At 42.6% G+C, this 16,487-nt stretch overlaps 1 protein-coding gene across 1 annotated transcript in view; it reads right to left on the reverse strand.

The window, feature by feature from the left end:
- Cspp1 (centrosome and spindle pole associated protein 1) overlaps nucleotides 1-16,487 on the reverse strand; it is a 104,658-nt gene that overhangs the window by 12,151 nt on the left and 76,020 nt on the right. The window contains exons 19-25 of the mRNA XM_026786826.1: nucleotides 14,854-15,006; nucleotides 11,008-11,120; nucleotides 7,069-7,218; nucleotides 6,604-6,750; nucleotides 5,871-5,975; nucleotides 3,514-3,580; nucleotides 2,927-3,044 (exon numbers count right to left, since the gene is read on the reverse strand). Coding sequence (XP_026642627.1) covers nucleotides 2,927-3,044; nucleotides 3,514-3,580; nucleotides 5,871-5,975; nucleotides 6,604-6,750; nucleotides 7,069-7,218; nucleotides 11,008-11,120; nucleotides 14,854-15,006 — 853 coding nt within the window. The remainder of the gene's footprint in view (nucleotides 1-2,926; nucleotides 3,045-3,513; nucleotides 3,581-5,870; nucleotides 5,976-6,603; nucleotides 6,751-7,068; nucleotides 7,219-11,007; nucleotides 11,121-14,853; nucleotides 15,007-16,487) is intronic.

The following is a 16,487-nucleotide window of genomic DNA, read 5'->3' on the forward strand; positions in this document are numbered from 1 at the left end:
AGAAAGAATCTAAGTTATAGTCATAAACAATTAGACAGGAAAGGCTGGGGTTCTTTCATGGGGTTTCCTTTTCTCTCAGGGAACGTTTCAAAGGGCACAGCACAGCCCTGCCACAGCTGGCTCAGATCCCTGCCATGTAACTAGGAGGACAATTTGAAAGAAAGCTCTGAAAAGACCAGCATCTGGTTGCTGTGAAGGAAACCTCTGAAAGCAGAGCCCTGCTGCAGAGACGGGCAGCGGATCAGCACCCTGGGAGGGCTGGAAGTTGCGGGTCCAGAGGCTAACTGCCTTATCTTGGGCTAAGTTCTGGGCCTCTGGAGCAGCATTCCTTGCCTCCCTCCGTATAGGAACACCTTGCAACAATAGATAAAAGCCTTTTTGCAATCATTTAACTTAGCAGAACACGAGTTTCTGTCAACCCAAGAGCTAAGGACCCCATCAGAGCACATCTTAGACACGTGAAAAAGCTTCCCTGGGCTACACCCCTCTCTGATGTACCACCAGTGCATTTTAAATTTACCTTGATGTATGACTTTCTATGTTCTGTAAAACTATAAAAATGTCATGAAGCTGTCTCCACATGAAACAAGGAAACTTAGGGTAACCTAAATCTGTGCTCCCAGGCCATGATCAATCAGAAATGGTTCCAGAATAAACAATTTCTTATTCCTTTAAGATGAGAGCTGTGGTTTTTGCATTGACAGCAGCAAATTTACAAAGACTAATTAAGACAATCACCAAAATAAGCTGCTGGGAGACATTTACATTGGACCCTATCAGCTTCCATAATACTAATAAGTAAGTAAGAAGATTTGTTTACTATTAGGTTGTTAGATCACATTTGTATGTGGTCTATATCTTATTTGTTCCATGCCCGACACATGGGGAGCTTGATAATGCAGTAAAATGAAGAAAAAATTCTTTTTATGAAGCTGCTCTATGAAATTAGAACAAAGAACCAAACAATACATGTCTCTATGGTACATATTAAAAATTCTATCAGTAGGGGGCTGGAGAGATGGCTCAGCGGTTAAGAGCTCTTCCAAAGCTCTGCCTGCTCTTCCAAAGGTCCTGAGTTCAATTCCCGGCAACCACATGGTGGCTCACAACCATCTGGAATGAGGGCTGGTGCCCTCTTCTGGCCTGCAGACATACACACAGACAGAATATTGTATACATAATAAATAAATAAATATTTTAAAAAAATTCTATCAGTAATGTGTTTAACAGACCACTGTCAAAGTTATTGTAATTCCAATTCCTAAAAGTTAAAATTCAAGGCTCACAAAACTTAACCCATGCCTGTCTTTTTAAAAAAAAATATTTATTTATTACATATACAATATTCTGTCTTTGTGTATGCCTGCAGGCCAGAAGAGGGCACTAGACCCCATTACAGATGGTTGTGAGCCACCATGTGGTTGCTGGGAATGAACTCAGGACCTTTGGAAAAGCAAGCGATGCTCTTAACCTCTGAGCCATCTCTCCAGCCCCCCCCACCCCCCGCCTGTCTTTACTCTGATAGAGCTACCTGACAGTACTGGAACCATATGGTGAGGGTCAGCATCGCCAACAACACAGTGCTGTGTGCACTCTTGGCAGCATGCCATGGGAGAGCAGCTCCTCGGCTACGTAAGGTTCCCCAGCCTGTCCAGTCAGAGGGCAGCTCACACACTCTCACACTAAGGAGTACAAAGAATCTCTGGCCAGGATGGAGAAACTTTCAGTCGTGAAAAACAGGCTGAAAAAAATCCAAGACCAGAGGTGACAGAGAGCCATGAAAACAGGACAAAACACTGAGACTTGTATCAGACACCTGGACAGAGACAGGACATTAAAAAAAGAAATCCAGAAAGGATTATTTAAATAACAATAACATTTCAATGTTGTTGTGTAACAATTTCTTCTCAAATGGGGAGCTCCTTAAGCAGGAAGGTAAACAGCTTCAAATAGCTCAAGGAAGTCCCTGAAACTGACCAGACTCACTAGGCCCCTCCCTGTCAGAGTAAGCAATAAAAGCCAAGGGAACACAGGTACAAAGAAGCCGCTCATACACAGAGGGGCAAAAAAAAAAAAAAAAAACAAAAACCTGAGACCAGACCAGCCCAGCCGCCCAGAAGAAGCTGAGCTGCCTAGAAGAGGTTCAGACTAATTGAAGCACCAGGGAGGACCCTTCGACCTGCTGAGTGGCCTGTAGGTGCAGTGTGCTCCAGGATCCCTGCTCTGTGACACGGGCTGCTATGTTGGGGTGGCTTTGGTGATGCAGCTGTCTGTGAGTCACTTCTGCTCCGGTAAGCAACCCCAATGAAACTCACTGGTTCAGCAAGTTGTACATTATTGGTATCTGTCCTCTGGACTGTCGTGGGCTCCCAATCTGGGGTGAGCAGATGTGCATGTTGTGTCTCCCCAGTAAAAATCTGTCACACAACAAATGTCAGCCTCAAACATATGCTTGTAATGCTAAGATATTAATGATGTAGAGAGCCAGATGGTGGGAGCCTAGCTGTACATATGATATTCCCAACTTTTCTATCAGATTATCCCCAGACAGAAAGCTTATTTTTAAAGGAAAGGATTGCTGTTCAGTAACCCAGAAACAATCTTCAAGCTCCCAGAAGACTAACCTACAGTGCAGAAGCCTTGTTTAGAGAAGCTGAGCCCTCTAGCTGTAACAGCAGCTTTGCTTTGCTAGGAAATGAGCATTAACAAAAACAAAAAAAAAAAAACAGTTACATTATTTTGAAGGAAAATCTAAAGATAATCATAAACCACCACTGTGTGTAATCATCTTAGCCTTAGAATTTTCCATTCCTGTCTCATTTCCCTCAAGGAGCTAGATTTACATCTCATTTTCAGACGACACGGGAAGGGGCAGGAGGCTCTAAGGTGAACCCGGCCCTATTCCAGGAAGACGCAGGCAGAGCACCTGAGAGGGACTGTGTCCTCACTGTCGAGCCGCAGCAGCCGCCCCTGCAGCCGCCTCTCCTCGCTGCGCAGCTGCTTCCTCATCTCCGACAGCTCCGTGATGACGCTCTTCTTCTCCTCTGCAAGTTCCCGGGAAGAGTTAAAAATATACTGAGATAAATTTTACAAAAGATACTTATGTGTGTTTTAAATATATATGCATGCATCATAATGAACATCGTTAAGACCCACGGTGAGAGTCTTGATAAACGTGGAGATTCTCGGGCGCACAGAGAACTACAAGGACAAAGCAAAGGGGTTTACACGCTCAAAGCTGACTGTCATGGCAGCTGTACAAATTACACATGAGAAAACACCTAAAGTCACAAGCACAAAAGCCAAAAATGCAAATAAACAGGTTCAAACCGGTGAAAACCTGCTGAGTCTGTCTGTAGAGTGTACCACTATAATTTGTGCAGGATGCGATGGGGGACGGGGAGAGTAGACATAGCACTTTTCCCTCGGTTTTTGCAAGTTCCTGCAGTTCTGTAATTACTTTGGGATGACTGGAAGAAGTAAATGTCCTGTAGAATACAGTGCACTGCCTACCCTCTGCCCGGAGTTGGTTCTTCCTGGCAGGCACCGGAGGAGACTGGGCCCTGGACATGGCGCTTTCCTGTGAACAACAGACACGGTCAGCGTTTCTCTTCTGTCCCTCGGTGTGAAAGGAAACCAACACCATACTGTAAAACGCATCTACATCTGCTGACCCTGGTCTGTGCGAGGCTCCCTGCCCCTGGCCAATGGGAATCCCTTTCTCTGTATGCTGTGACTGCAAAGGGTCTCCATCTCCTCCAATTACCCTCATTTCCCCAACCTCCCCTAAGTCTACATCTTCCTCCCAGCCTCCCCCTTCTTCACTCGCCACCAACTGCTCACGGGGTCTTCCCTTCACTAGTAACAGCAAATGCAGGGCTGGGAGCTGGCTAAGCAGTTACGAGCACGTCCTTCCTTCCCCACTCACCCTGATGCTCAGCTCTGCTTCCACAAGCATCACTTCAGCACCAAACAAAGCGACCCCCACGTCACATGCTCACTCGGCCATTTTACCCTGAATGTTCTTGACAAGTAACTACTAACATCGCTGACACTTTGTCTGCCTGTAGCTCCTCCTGTTCACACACACTGTTAATTTCCCCAAATTTCTGTCCTCAGCCCTGTTCCCTACACCATCTATATACTTCCCCTGCGCGATCAAAGTAACTTCGTAAGCACCAATGCTAACTGCTTCCCAAACCACAAATCTAATCCAAAATGCCTTCCTCAGCCACAACTCAATTTTCGAACTCCAATCTGTACAGTCATCACCAGAAACCTGAAAATTCCCCTTGACCACTCCCACCACGCACCTGTGTGCCCAGATCTCCCCTCAAGCTGACAGCCCTGCTCGGTCCCTTGTTTTCAGTCGGGAGTCTCCACGGCCCCTGAGAACACTACACGAGCACAAGCGCCCACACGGCTCTACTTTAACATTACAAGGACCATGGTGCAATTCCTACCACAGAACATATGAACCAGACTCGCAGAAGCAGAAGCCAAGAAAATGTTCTTCTAACACACTTCTAGGCCTGTTCTGGTAGTTCACATCTTTGCAATCCACAAGCCCATGGAGCAAAGTCAAAGCCTACAACACCCCCACCCCAACACACTGCATAGAGTCTGCACTTCCTGCCCTTTGCACAAGCGCATCATCAGGCCAGGCCAAAGAAAACCATACAAGACTCTCCACATGGCATGTCCCACCCTCCATAGCTTGCAGGCACTGAAAGTTCATAACTTCTTTGGGTTTTACAGCAAATTCCTGCTGGTTGCTCAAGCACCAACTTAAAGGCTAACTTTCCTGGCTTCCTTTTGTCTGTAAATCAGTCTAAAACATAAAGGACTCAGCAGATACAACCAGAGCTAGTTAGAGACTCTGCAAGTGTAACCACAGCTAATTAGAGACTCCGCAAGTGTAACCACAGCTAGTTAGAAACTCCACAAGAGTAACCACAGCTAGTTAGAGACTCCACAAGAGTAACCACAGCTAGTTAGAGACTCCACAAGAGTAACCACAGCTAGTTAGAGACTCTGCAAGTGTAACCACAGCTAGTTAGAGACTCCCCAAGAGTAACCACAGCTAGTTAGAGACTCCGCAAGAGTAACCACAGCTAGTTAGAAACTCCCCAAGTATAACCACAGCTAGTTAGAGAATCCCCAAGTATAACCACAGCTAGTTAGAGACTTCCCAAGTATAACCACAGCTAGTTAGAAACTCCACACCTACAACTATAGCTAGTTAGAATATATTTTTCCCAGAAGACTTTCTTAGCCTGGCAAGGTGGTAATCCCAGCACTCAGGAGGCAGATGCGAGCAGATCTCTGTAGGTTCAAGGCCAGTCTAGTCCATATAGCGAATTCATGGATAGCCAGGACTACAGAATGAGACCCTGCCTCACAACAAACAAATAACAACAACAACCAAAATTTAAAAAAAAGAGACATTTTTCTGGAGCTGAGACAAATAAATACCATTTGCGCCGGGCGGTGGTGGCGCACGCCTTTAATCCCAGCACTCGGGAGGCAGAGGCAGGCGGATCTCTGTGAGTTCGAGACCAGCCTGGTCTACAGAGCTAGTTCCAGGACAGGCTCCAAAGCCACAGAGAAACCCTGTCTCGAAAAAAACCAAATAAATAAATAAATAAATAAATAAATAAATAAATAAACAAACAAATAAATAAATACCATTTGCTTTAACAGACTACGGCTTATTAATTATGCCTGAATTGAATAAGAATTAAGCTTTCAGGCACCACGTGCTATCAGTTACAACTCTAGCAATAGGCAAACTAAGGAAAACATTAGGAAATTTCACAAAGTACCCCATCTCAAATAACTGAAGATTAACTCTAAGAAAAAGTACATACGTGGATGAAGGAACTTATGATGGTGTCGACGGAAGGAGGTCTTTGGAGTTTGCTTGCAATTTTGTTCTGAAGAGCAGGAACTACAGGAGAAGGCTGTCTCAAATGCTGCAAAAAAAAAAAAAATCTTGCTGTAAATACATTTCATTTTCACATGCAAAGTATATATTCAACAGTCACAGAGCATTTAAGTTCAGATAATTTTGTCTTTAATAAAATACTAGTTACAAAATAGTCAAATTATTTCAGTTGTGTGAGATCAAATTAGTCTTCTGGAGAAGAGAACCCTGTCTAGTAATTGTGATTCATGATTCATGTACCAACTCTTACCATCATCTCTGTGCATCCGAAAGCAGTCTTTTTGGTGAATTACATTTAATATCCAATATAATACATAAAACAAAGAATCACTAGATAAATGAAATTCATGCCCAGTATTTTTGTTAGTCTATTTAGCAGCCAGTGACTCTAGTGAGCTGCTGTGAGCCGGAGCCCAGAGTCTACTGGTTCCGCCTGCAGCCACATCTTAGGCCGCACAGCTGAACACAGGACCACAGTAACAAGACTGAAAATGGCCACGCGTTAGGTGGCAGCAGCTCACAAACGAAGGTCAATACAGTGTCAGCACTGGGCTGAAAGGCCAGGGCAGATGGCAACACCCTCTCCCCCCTTCCCTATTGCTCCCAGCTCTGCCAGGCACGCTCTCTGGGCTGACCTGTCTCTACCTGAGACATACCTTGGTCTCATCCCCAGCCATATTTTCTCTCTCATAGTAGTGCTGAAGCTGCAAGTTATGTTTTTCTTCGTCTTCTTTCTTCTTTCTTTCTGCTTCTTTTCGTCTCTCTTCAGCTAATCGAATGAGTTCTTCATTTTTGAGCCTTTGCTTTAAAATTTAAAAAGACACACCTCTTGCATACATTTGCAGCACATTTAAACATGTGTAAAAATTGAATACACAAAAGACACAGCGGTCTATAAAATGAAGACACTATCTACTGAACAAAGTAGCAGACATCTTCTATCAGTCTACAGTTAAAAGCAATTTGTCTCTTTCTTAAATTAGTAATTGATCCCAATAAAGTAACACACAATGACGTTAACAACGGGGTACTTTAAAGATGGATCTCAGGAGAGCAGCTCTCTCATGCAGTAACGAAAGCTTCTCACGTCAACAGAACATAAATGCTTCCCTTGGACACACCTCCTCCTCCTTCTCCCTCCTCCTCTCCTGCTCCTCCTCGTACTCCTGCTGGATCCTTGCCCTCTGCTCCGCAAGCCGCTTCTCTTCCTTCTCTTCCGCAACTCTCAGTCGCTCGCGCTCTGCTTCTTCCCTTTGTCTCTTTTCCTCAATCTGAAGAATTAGGATTAGTTATTGTTATGACAAACTACTGACACATTAGAATATCACTTTTCCCTAGACTCTTACAGACTACAAAGGTATGCCTTCTGTCCGCAAGGTCCTCGGTTTGGGGTGCCCTGTATTTGACTAGGAAGGGACATGATACTGTTAAAAGCTGCTAGCCAATTGCCATGTCTGCTCCACATGGACTGTGTGAACTTAGAAATGGACGTGTCCTCAATTTTCTCACCTACTAGGAGTTACTAATGTTCACTTCTCAAGAGTGTTCAAAGAATTACAATGAGACAATAAAGAGCATATTAGTTCTTCCTGTGCATAGTGCTGAGTAAATTCTGTGGCTGCATTATTCTACAAGGACCACTAACCTCAATGTACTTGAACTTGAAGAGAATTCCCATGCAACAGTTAACTGAGCACGTTGGTCTCTTTAGGAAAGAACCATTTCCTCACAATGCTTTCCTCCCCACTGGCCAAGAACTGAAATCTCAGCTCAGGTGTAGAGCCTGCTCAGCACACACAGGCCCTGGGCCCAAGCCCAGGCGTGTGCAGAGGCTGCAGACAGGACAGCAGAACATCAGGCCTGGATGGAAGGAACCCCTAGGAAACAGTACATAACTTCTACAGATGAAGCACCAAAGACGGTAGGATGAGTTTAAAAAACAAACAAAAAAAAACCCTTTCAATTTTCTGGAGTTCTGAGACAAGGTCTCACTCTGAGGTTGGCCTTGAAGTCCCTAAGTAACCTCATGATGGCCTCAAACTTAAGGTGATCCTTCTGCCTTAGCCTTTCAAGTACTAGCGTACCAAGTGTGTGCAGCCAAGCCCAGCTGGTACTGTGTAATTATGATTATCTTAAGGTTATCAACAAATATGGAATCTTACAGATTATCATTAATACCGTTTACAGATCTCATTTAAATACTTTTTTGAAATTAAAATACAATTATACCATTTTCCCTATCCTCCCTCCATCCTCCTTTGCTTTAATTCATGAATATATATAAAGAATATATATATATATATATATACACACACACACACACATATATATATGCATGTGCCTCGCACACACGCAGTTGTACTCAGTCCATATGATGTCTGCATGTGTATGATTCCACTTAGCACTGGATAAGTAACTGGCAGGTTCTTCCCTGAAGACAATTATTTCTCCTGTTCTCAACATTCCTTAGCTACCTGTAGTTCTCTGTCTAGGGTTGGGGCCTCTAAGATTTTGTCCTTCTGTGTTAGCATGTCTACTGGTGTTCATCTTGTCCAGACCTTGTTCAGGCAGCCATGTTGATTCAGGGATAATCTCAGAAAGATTGCAAGACCAAGAAGAACGGGAAGTTTGTTGTGAGACTGTGTCTCTTAGAGACACCACTCTCGACTTTACATTTTTAACATAGAAGGTATTTTTATGCAGTCTGAAGTTCCTGTAGCTTTAAGGTTGCATGTTGTCAATATTTTATAATGAGAACTTGAATCTTCCTATGTGAACTATGAGTTACAGCTACAGCCTTTCCTGATACTCTGACACATTGCAGTGTGTACGCAGATGCTCACAAGGACAGGTCCAGAGAAAACACCGGTGAAGCAACAGAACCTGACACTTAGACCTGGATCTTTTCTCTCCCCTTCCAGGAGAAAAAAGAAAAATTCCAGAGAATAACTGCAAAATTAAAATCAAATACTGCTAACATGTCAGGAATTAACAGACCACACGTCTGGTGTCAAGAGACATGCTCAGTGTTTTGTAAAGAAGAACGCTATCTTCTAGTCAGTTTTCAAGCTATGTAACACAAAAATACTTTATAAAATATACTAATTTTAAATTAAATGTTTGATTGAATTATTAAAATTCCTTAAATTTATTTTAAAGCTGTATTTAAAAATCACAAATGTTACTCAATCTGAAGAGCATCAAGGCCTCTTGTGCACCAGCTATGACTTCTTGTGCAGACCCTGCACTAAAGCGTCTTTTCTTGCCTCTAGGAACAAATCTGCACACTTCAAAACATTTATTTCAGTTCTTAAGCTTCAGGTTTTGTCTTGTAAGGTATTATTGAAAGGAATAATAAACACCACTTGGTTATTTTGCATTTCCTTAGAATTCTGTGTTCATTTTGATTGAAGACAAAATGGATTTTGTGACCACTAAGAAAAACAATTGAGAAATCACCATTCAAGAGCAGTCTATTCCTACATGCACTGAGGATTTGCAGGGAGGGCACAGAGGATCAAAAGGACAGTCAAAGCCTCCTCTCTTTCCAGAGCATGTCCGTGTGCTACCCAGACAGGCTCCACAGGTCACCTCTGCAGCTGTGGACAATCCAATCACCCCTGGCTTAGCTGCACGTCCTAAAAGAGACTTTCTCTAGAGAGTCTGAAATTTAGTAACACACTACATCTAAAAGTATTCTGTGAATAAAGTGATTTTGAAATCCTAGAAAATTTGATAATTATACCTCACTCCATGGCAGACATGCTAAATAAAATAAACTTCTATTTTGAGTTCTTGTCGTCATGGTAACAGAACCACCACAAGCGTCTTCAAATTCAGCAGCTGATTCTGTACCACCCTCCACCTGCTGACTGAGTGTCTGATACCCATGGGGCTTCTGCTACCTGTCATGTTCTCCGTCAGTCGGTTCCATACATCCACTGTCGCTACGCTAATAACATGCCCATGCTTCTGGTCTACCCAGTGCTCCACTAATAACATCCTAACATGAATGCAGAGCCCACCTTCTTAAGACTACCTTAATGCCACTGCACCACGTAGAGTGCACAACACATAAGAGCAGAACACGTTCAACTGTGATTCATGAGGACTAAGGAGCAGGCTGGGAACAAATTAGCCTTAAATGTCAGGCTAAGGACTCTAGACATTTTCTGTAAGCAGAGAGGCAGTCAACTGTACCAGACTTTGAGTTAAAAAAAAAAAAAAACAGTATATAAAAAAAAAATTACACCAAAGCACCAAAGGAAATTTTACACCAGACCCTCAGAGACATAAGTGTGCAGGTGTGGAGGGAAGGGAGGGAGGGAGGGAGAGAAACCCTGACCCCTGAAGAGCAGACACCCCAGCCACGGCGGCAGGAGTGGAGGGAAGGGAGTGAGGGAGGGAGAGAAACCCTGAACCCCTGAAGAGCAGACACCCCAGCCACAGTGACTGTACTCTACTGTGGTTCCCGAGCTCGCTGCTTAATAAACACTAGACACTCAAGCATCTTCTCAGGAAAGTTCAACATTTCATTACTTTAAATGCTGCCCGCCTGCATTCAATGAGGCAGATAACTGCAAATGTCAATATATTAAATGTAAGTCTGCTTAGTTTTGTTACCTGAGTCAGAATCTTTTCATATAACCATGACTGATTTTTCAATCCTCCTGCTTAGTCTGAGTGTTGAAGTCAATACATGTACCATCAAACTACATTGAAATCTAACTTCTGAGACAAAGACATCACCTCCGTGGAGGGAGCGGGACTTGATCTCCTACTCTAATATGCACTTAGATTCACTCTGTATCATTGAATTTTACAAATCTTCACATTCACTGACTTAAAAACTACCGAGCGTCTAACGAAGTTTAGAAAAGATTCAGATAGGAGTGAAATCGTGTGATCTTAGCAATAGCTGTCCCTGATATGAGGCAGACAGCTGGGTTAACTGCATGCATTTAGAACTGAGTGCACAGTGGACAAATCCCTGCAAGTTCAGTTTATAATAATTACACTTATTATTAAGAGCTGGAACTATGACCAAGCAAGCCTTTTACCTGAAAACGAAGAAAATTCTTGTACAACTCCTGCTGTTTAATCTGCAGCTCCGTGGGCGGCTCCCCAAATGTGTTTCCCCGCGCAAAGGGAGAACTCTGAGTCTGCACAGCACCTTCGAAAGACAGTGTGCGAAAACACCGTTAGGAAAGGAGCGACCCCCCACACACACACAAGCCCGCATTACAAAAGCAGTCCTGGGGTTAGGGTCAGAGACGAGAGCTGAGAAGAGTGAGCAGAGCGCATGGAGGACAAGAGAGAGCACACTTAAGAAGGACACGAGGAGCTGGAAACCCTGCCTACAGCAGCAGGAAGACCGAGGCATGTGCAAGCTAGCGGTCTAAATGTGGACAGCAGCGCAGGCTGCAAAATAAAGTTCACGAAAGAAAAATGTACACGAATAGCTTTTACTTAAGAATAGTTCTTAGGGGTTGGAGAAATAGCTTAGGGGCAGGGCTTAGCACACACATGTAAGGCCCTGGATTCAATCCCCAGGGTTTGTGAAAAGGGGGAGGGGGGTAGTTATTAATCTATACTCATATCAAAATTTCCAAAAATTAGTTTTAGAAATTGCAAAGTCCAAAATTGCTCATATCCATAGTGTAAATACAGGCTATAAGTCAGCTATGAAATAATTAACAAATTTAAATAACTATGATAGGTTTTACTTCTAAAACTTCCGAGTTCAATGCTAGCATACACGGGCCTTCTATCTATAACACACACAGAATATCTTTTTAAGGGATATAAATGTAACAATAGGTTATTGGAGTATAGGCTTCTTATAAACAGCATTATAAATCTCAAAGGAATTTATTTCAGAAAAGCTATTTGAAAACCATTCCCTAGGAAGCTCTTTGAATGCAGAAAAAAAAATATGACATTTAAATTTAAGACTCAAGTAACTTTTATATAATTCTTAAATTACTGATTTATTCTTTTTTGTTTGTTTGGTTTTGTTTATTGAAATAGGATCTTACTATGTATCCATGACTGGTCTGAAATTCACTATGTAAACCAGGCTAGCCTCAAATCTGCAGCAATCCTCCTGCCTCTACCTCCTAAGGCTGGTACAGGCGTGTGTCTCCGTGCTCAGTTACTGCCTCCTAGGGCTGGGATTACAGGCGTGTGTCACCATGCTCAGTTACTCATTCTTACTGTTAATTTGATGGTTTTCCCTCCCTTTTTTGTGTGATCTTATAGAAAACTACTTGAGAGTTTAGCAGTTCAGGTCCCCTATGCCTTTGTATTTATTTAAATTCACTAATGTTTTGCTGACTGGATTAACAGATAAATCAAGTCAAATTAAGCCTTGAACATCATGAGAACTTTTTCAAAAAAAAAAAAAAAAGGTTCTACTAAAAGCGAACTGAGCCCACGAAGGTTCGTTTAAATCTTGGGCACTGTGGAAAGCTGACAGTGAAATAAATGTGAGTACCTGTCTTTTATCTTAATTTCCCTGAAAACCTGAATTTTGTGACAATTCAAAAAAAGAAATATTAGATTAGATAAATCTGTTGAAAAAAAAAAACTTTTTTCAAAGTATAGGGAGCCACTATGATTAGAGACCTGATGCCAGGCGTCGGTAGTGCGCGCCTGTAAGCCAGCACTCAGGAGGCCGCGGCAAGGGATCTCAGTGAGTTTGAGGCTAGCCTGGACTACAAAGCAAGCTTCAAGACAGCCAGGACTGTTAGATAGAGAAACCCTGTTTTGAAAAACCAAAAAAGAAAAAAGACAAGTAACTAGCTATCATAGTAGCTACAAAAAAATAAAAAAAATAAAATAACTAAAGCCACATTAGTATTGGACTTCATAGCAGTTCACTTAAGAACCATAAAGTAAAAGACAATTGAGAACATGAGCCAGGCAGGGTGGTGCACACCTATAATCCGCGCACAGGAGTGAGAGCCTGTCTCAATTTTTCACCAAAAAGAGACACTGAGAGATTCAAAGGCAGGCCTAGTGAGGCTGGGAGCAGCGGCACACACCTTTAGTCCTAGCACTGGGGAGACAGAGGCTGGCAGATCTCTAGGAGTCTGAGGCTCGCCTGGGACACAGTCAGTTCCAGGAAAAGCAGGACTACATAGAGACGCTGTCCAATTAAGACAAACCGTCAGAGGACAATGAAGATTATTAAAGCATAAATAAAAGAAAGTTTCAGATCCATCCAAGTTTCCCAAAGCAGCACAAATATATGTCCACATCCACAGCTGTGCGCCTGTGTGCACATTTGCAGATACATGGCACTGGATACTCTCTTACATTTACAAAGTGAGTTCAAGTTACTTCTTCAGGAAAGAAAGCCTAGGAAATTTCAGTTCACATAAAATGAGGAAACCAAACATTTTAGGACAGTTTTAATGTGTTGAGGATAAAGTATCATTACCCCCACCTCCAGAGGAAAACCTGAGATACTACAGAAAAGCATATAGGTCAGAGGTTGCTGGGCATGCTCAGTGAGGCTTATGCACTTGGGAAGGTCACAGACACTGTATTTGCAGCGGCATGTCTACAAGCAAATGGCTAACAGAGTAAGTCCTGAGCTCCACGGAGCTGCAAGCCCTACTGTGCGTGAAGAGATGGGGAGACCCACAGCACCAAGAGCCCCAGAGGCAGCAGCTAGGATGAGCAGCACTCAACAGGAGCTAAAATTCAGTAAGATGAAAAAGTATTGGTTGTTCCTCCTCTATACTGAACAATTTCAGATTAAAAAAAAATAATTTTACAAAAATCAAAGTTTCTAATTTTAGAATTCTAAAAACTAAAGCTAGACACAAACAGTAAAAATCTCCTGTGAGCTCATGCCTTTGAGCCCAGCACTCAGGAGTAAGAAGCAGGTGGGTCTCTGTGAGTTCAAGGCCAGCCTGGTCTACAGATTAGCTCCAGGACAGTCAGGGCTACACAGAGAAACCCTGTCTTGAAAGACCACACACAAAAAAATAAAAATTAAAAAATTAAAAATTAAAAAAAAAAAACCCTTCCACATAGCCTCAGTGCATACATGGAATGGGGCTGCCTACAAAACCAGCAAACAACCCTCTTCAAAGTGCGGGCCACAGACGGGACCAGTACCGTGATCAGCATCACAGCCCCTCTGACCTGCATAAAACCTGTTTCAGAAGAACTTCCTACTGTAAATCTTTTTCCTATAATCAAAACATCTATAAAAGTGTAAAAGCGGAGTCAAAACCACAATAAAAAACTATAAAAGTGCAAAAGCAGAATTTTATAGTGAATAAAGTCACTGTTATCAGCATCGATACAGTGTGAGATGTGTATTCTTTACATTTGCTTTGGTTTTGAAATGCATAGCATATACACACACGTATGAAAGATGATGCCAACTTTCCCAGCAGGCCATGGGAAAAAGATACTGAGTAATTCCACCATTCAGAAACTTGGTTCAGGATGCTGCTAATGGTGCGTCAGCTCTGCCCGCAGGAAGGTGGAATCCGAGACTAAACTTTCAGGTTTTGTACAATGTGGAGGGAAAGAGATCACTTAAACAAAAACCTAGTTTCTTGTATAATTTATCCTAATACACCAAATACTTTCCCTCTGATGCAGCCATGGGTATGAGGAGCAAAGACCGACCCTCCAGCACAGAAAGGAAAATGTTAGCAGCAGCTACAGAGACATAGCAAGTCACAGAGCAGGAAAGAAATGGCCACTGTTAAGTCACCTTTCCCTATTCTCTTTTTCAAAGAAACTACATTAAGGAAAGAAAATACTCTATGCTTCCTAATTCATAGTAGCAAATTTTCAAAATTACAGTAAGAATTTTATCAAAGAACAGAAGTGACATGAACAGCATTAGAATTTTTTTTAATAAGAATGTGATTAAAAACCTGAGTTTTTATTTGCAGAATCTTCTAGGTTCTCAGCATTTGAAGTGGCTAAATTTTGGTCTACAGATACAACAGCCCTTTTGTCTTCACATGGTCTTGCATCTGGGTTATGGTAGGCATCTATATTCTGTTTGTGCATCCTATTCAAATCAGCTGAGAGGGAAAAATAATCCATTTTTATTTCAATAAACACATTTCTATAATTACTTAAACTTAATGCATTTAAAAATAAGAAAACAGAGATTAAAACAGGACAACACTGGGAGTGTCGAGATGCTGGCTGCAGCTCTGAAGCACCCGCACTCAACACTCTAAAGAGACTGTGAAAACAACTCAAAACCAGTACCCAAACTAAGAAGATATAAATCTTTGTCATTCTATCCAAGCCATATTAACACACCCACTGCCAGTTCAGAAATCACAATTTCTTTAGTATAGAACAAACAGTGAAACTCAAAATAAGACAAAGGGAAGTTTGCCCCAAACCACTGCTCTCCGAGAAACAATCAGCAAAAAGCATGTTCCTGTGGGGTGTTCAAATGCATCCACAAATTCTTTAGCAACCCTTCCTCAAAATGTGGAACCCCATCTCTTCACAACTGCAGTCTCCGTATGACTTCACGCGAGATTAGGCCAGGGCCAGGGCACGACCTATGACTCCAGGGCTGCTCCACAAAAGACATGCGCTCCATCCTCATTAGCACTGATCTGCTCGCTGCCAGGAAAACCAACGGCCACTTTTGGTACTGCAGGGTGCTATGGAGAGATCTGGAGAGAAGAAGCTGAAGCTTTCTGAGCTGTACATGGAAGCCATGGCGGAGACATCTTATACTACAACCTCAGGCTTAAGCATCAAACAGAAACAACCAGGAAAGGGGGGGGGGGAACCCTCAAAAAATTATTATCTGAAGAACCACAAAGTAGCATGCACTTCTTAGTTTGAAACATTAGCCTGGGGTGGTGTGTCGCCTAGCAACAAACTTGCCGTGTCTGACAAGCAGCTCACACCTAGGTCTACTGGTAGGCTGTTTTTCTGACATGTGACAACTGGGTCAAGCCCCTAGTCTCAGAAACAGATCGGATCTGTACGTTTCTAGGACTCCAGTGTTAAAAGTCATATATATAACCTACTCCTTCCAAAACACTGGAATAACAGCAATAAAAGTGAGCTTACACACAGATATAAAAATTATCCACCAGAAGAGCATTACCTTCAAGGATGTATTCTGAATGTGACTCATAATCAATATGCCATTCCAAAGAGTCCAATTAACATGCAACATGCCCAGGAGAACACAGCTCAGAATTTTGAGAGTTTACATCCTCATACTACATTTAGGGCATCTTGGGCTTAGAAAATAGATAAGATCTTCAAGGTAAATAAACAGAGAAATGTGTCAATGAAAGATACCCTATTGGCTAGAAAGCTGCTTGTCACACAAGTCTAACACATATAGGAAAACAGACGTAGATGTGGTGGCCCACATCTAAACCCTAGGTCTCCTGCAGCAAGGTCTGGGAAATCTGCCAGGAAGCTGAGTGTGTGGAAGCCGGCTAGCCTGGAAAGCAAGAGCCCCCCTCAGCAGGCAGAGTGAACTGACTCCTGAGTCAGTCTCTGGCCTCCACATGCACAC

The sequence above is a fragment of the Microtus ochrogaster genome, linkage group LG5, assembly GCF_000317375.1.
Source record: "Microtus ochrogaster isolate Prairie Vole_2 linkage group LG5, MicOch1.0, whole genome shotgun sequence".
Lineage (NCBI taxonomy): Eukaryota > Metazoa > Chordata > Mammalia > Rodentia > Cricetidae > Microtus > Microtus ochrogaster.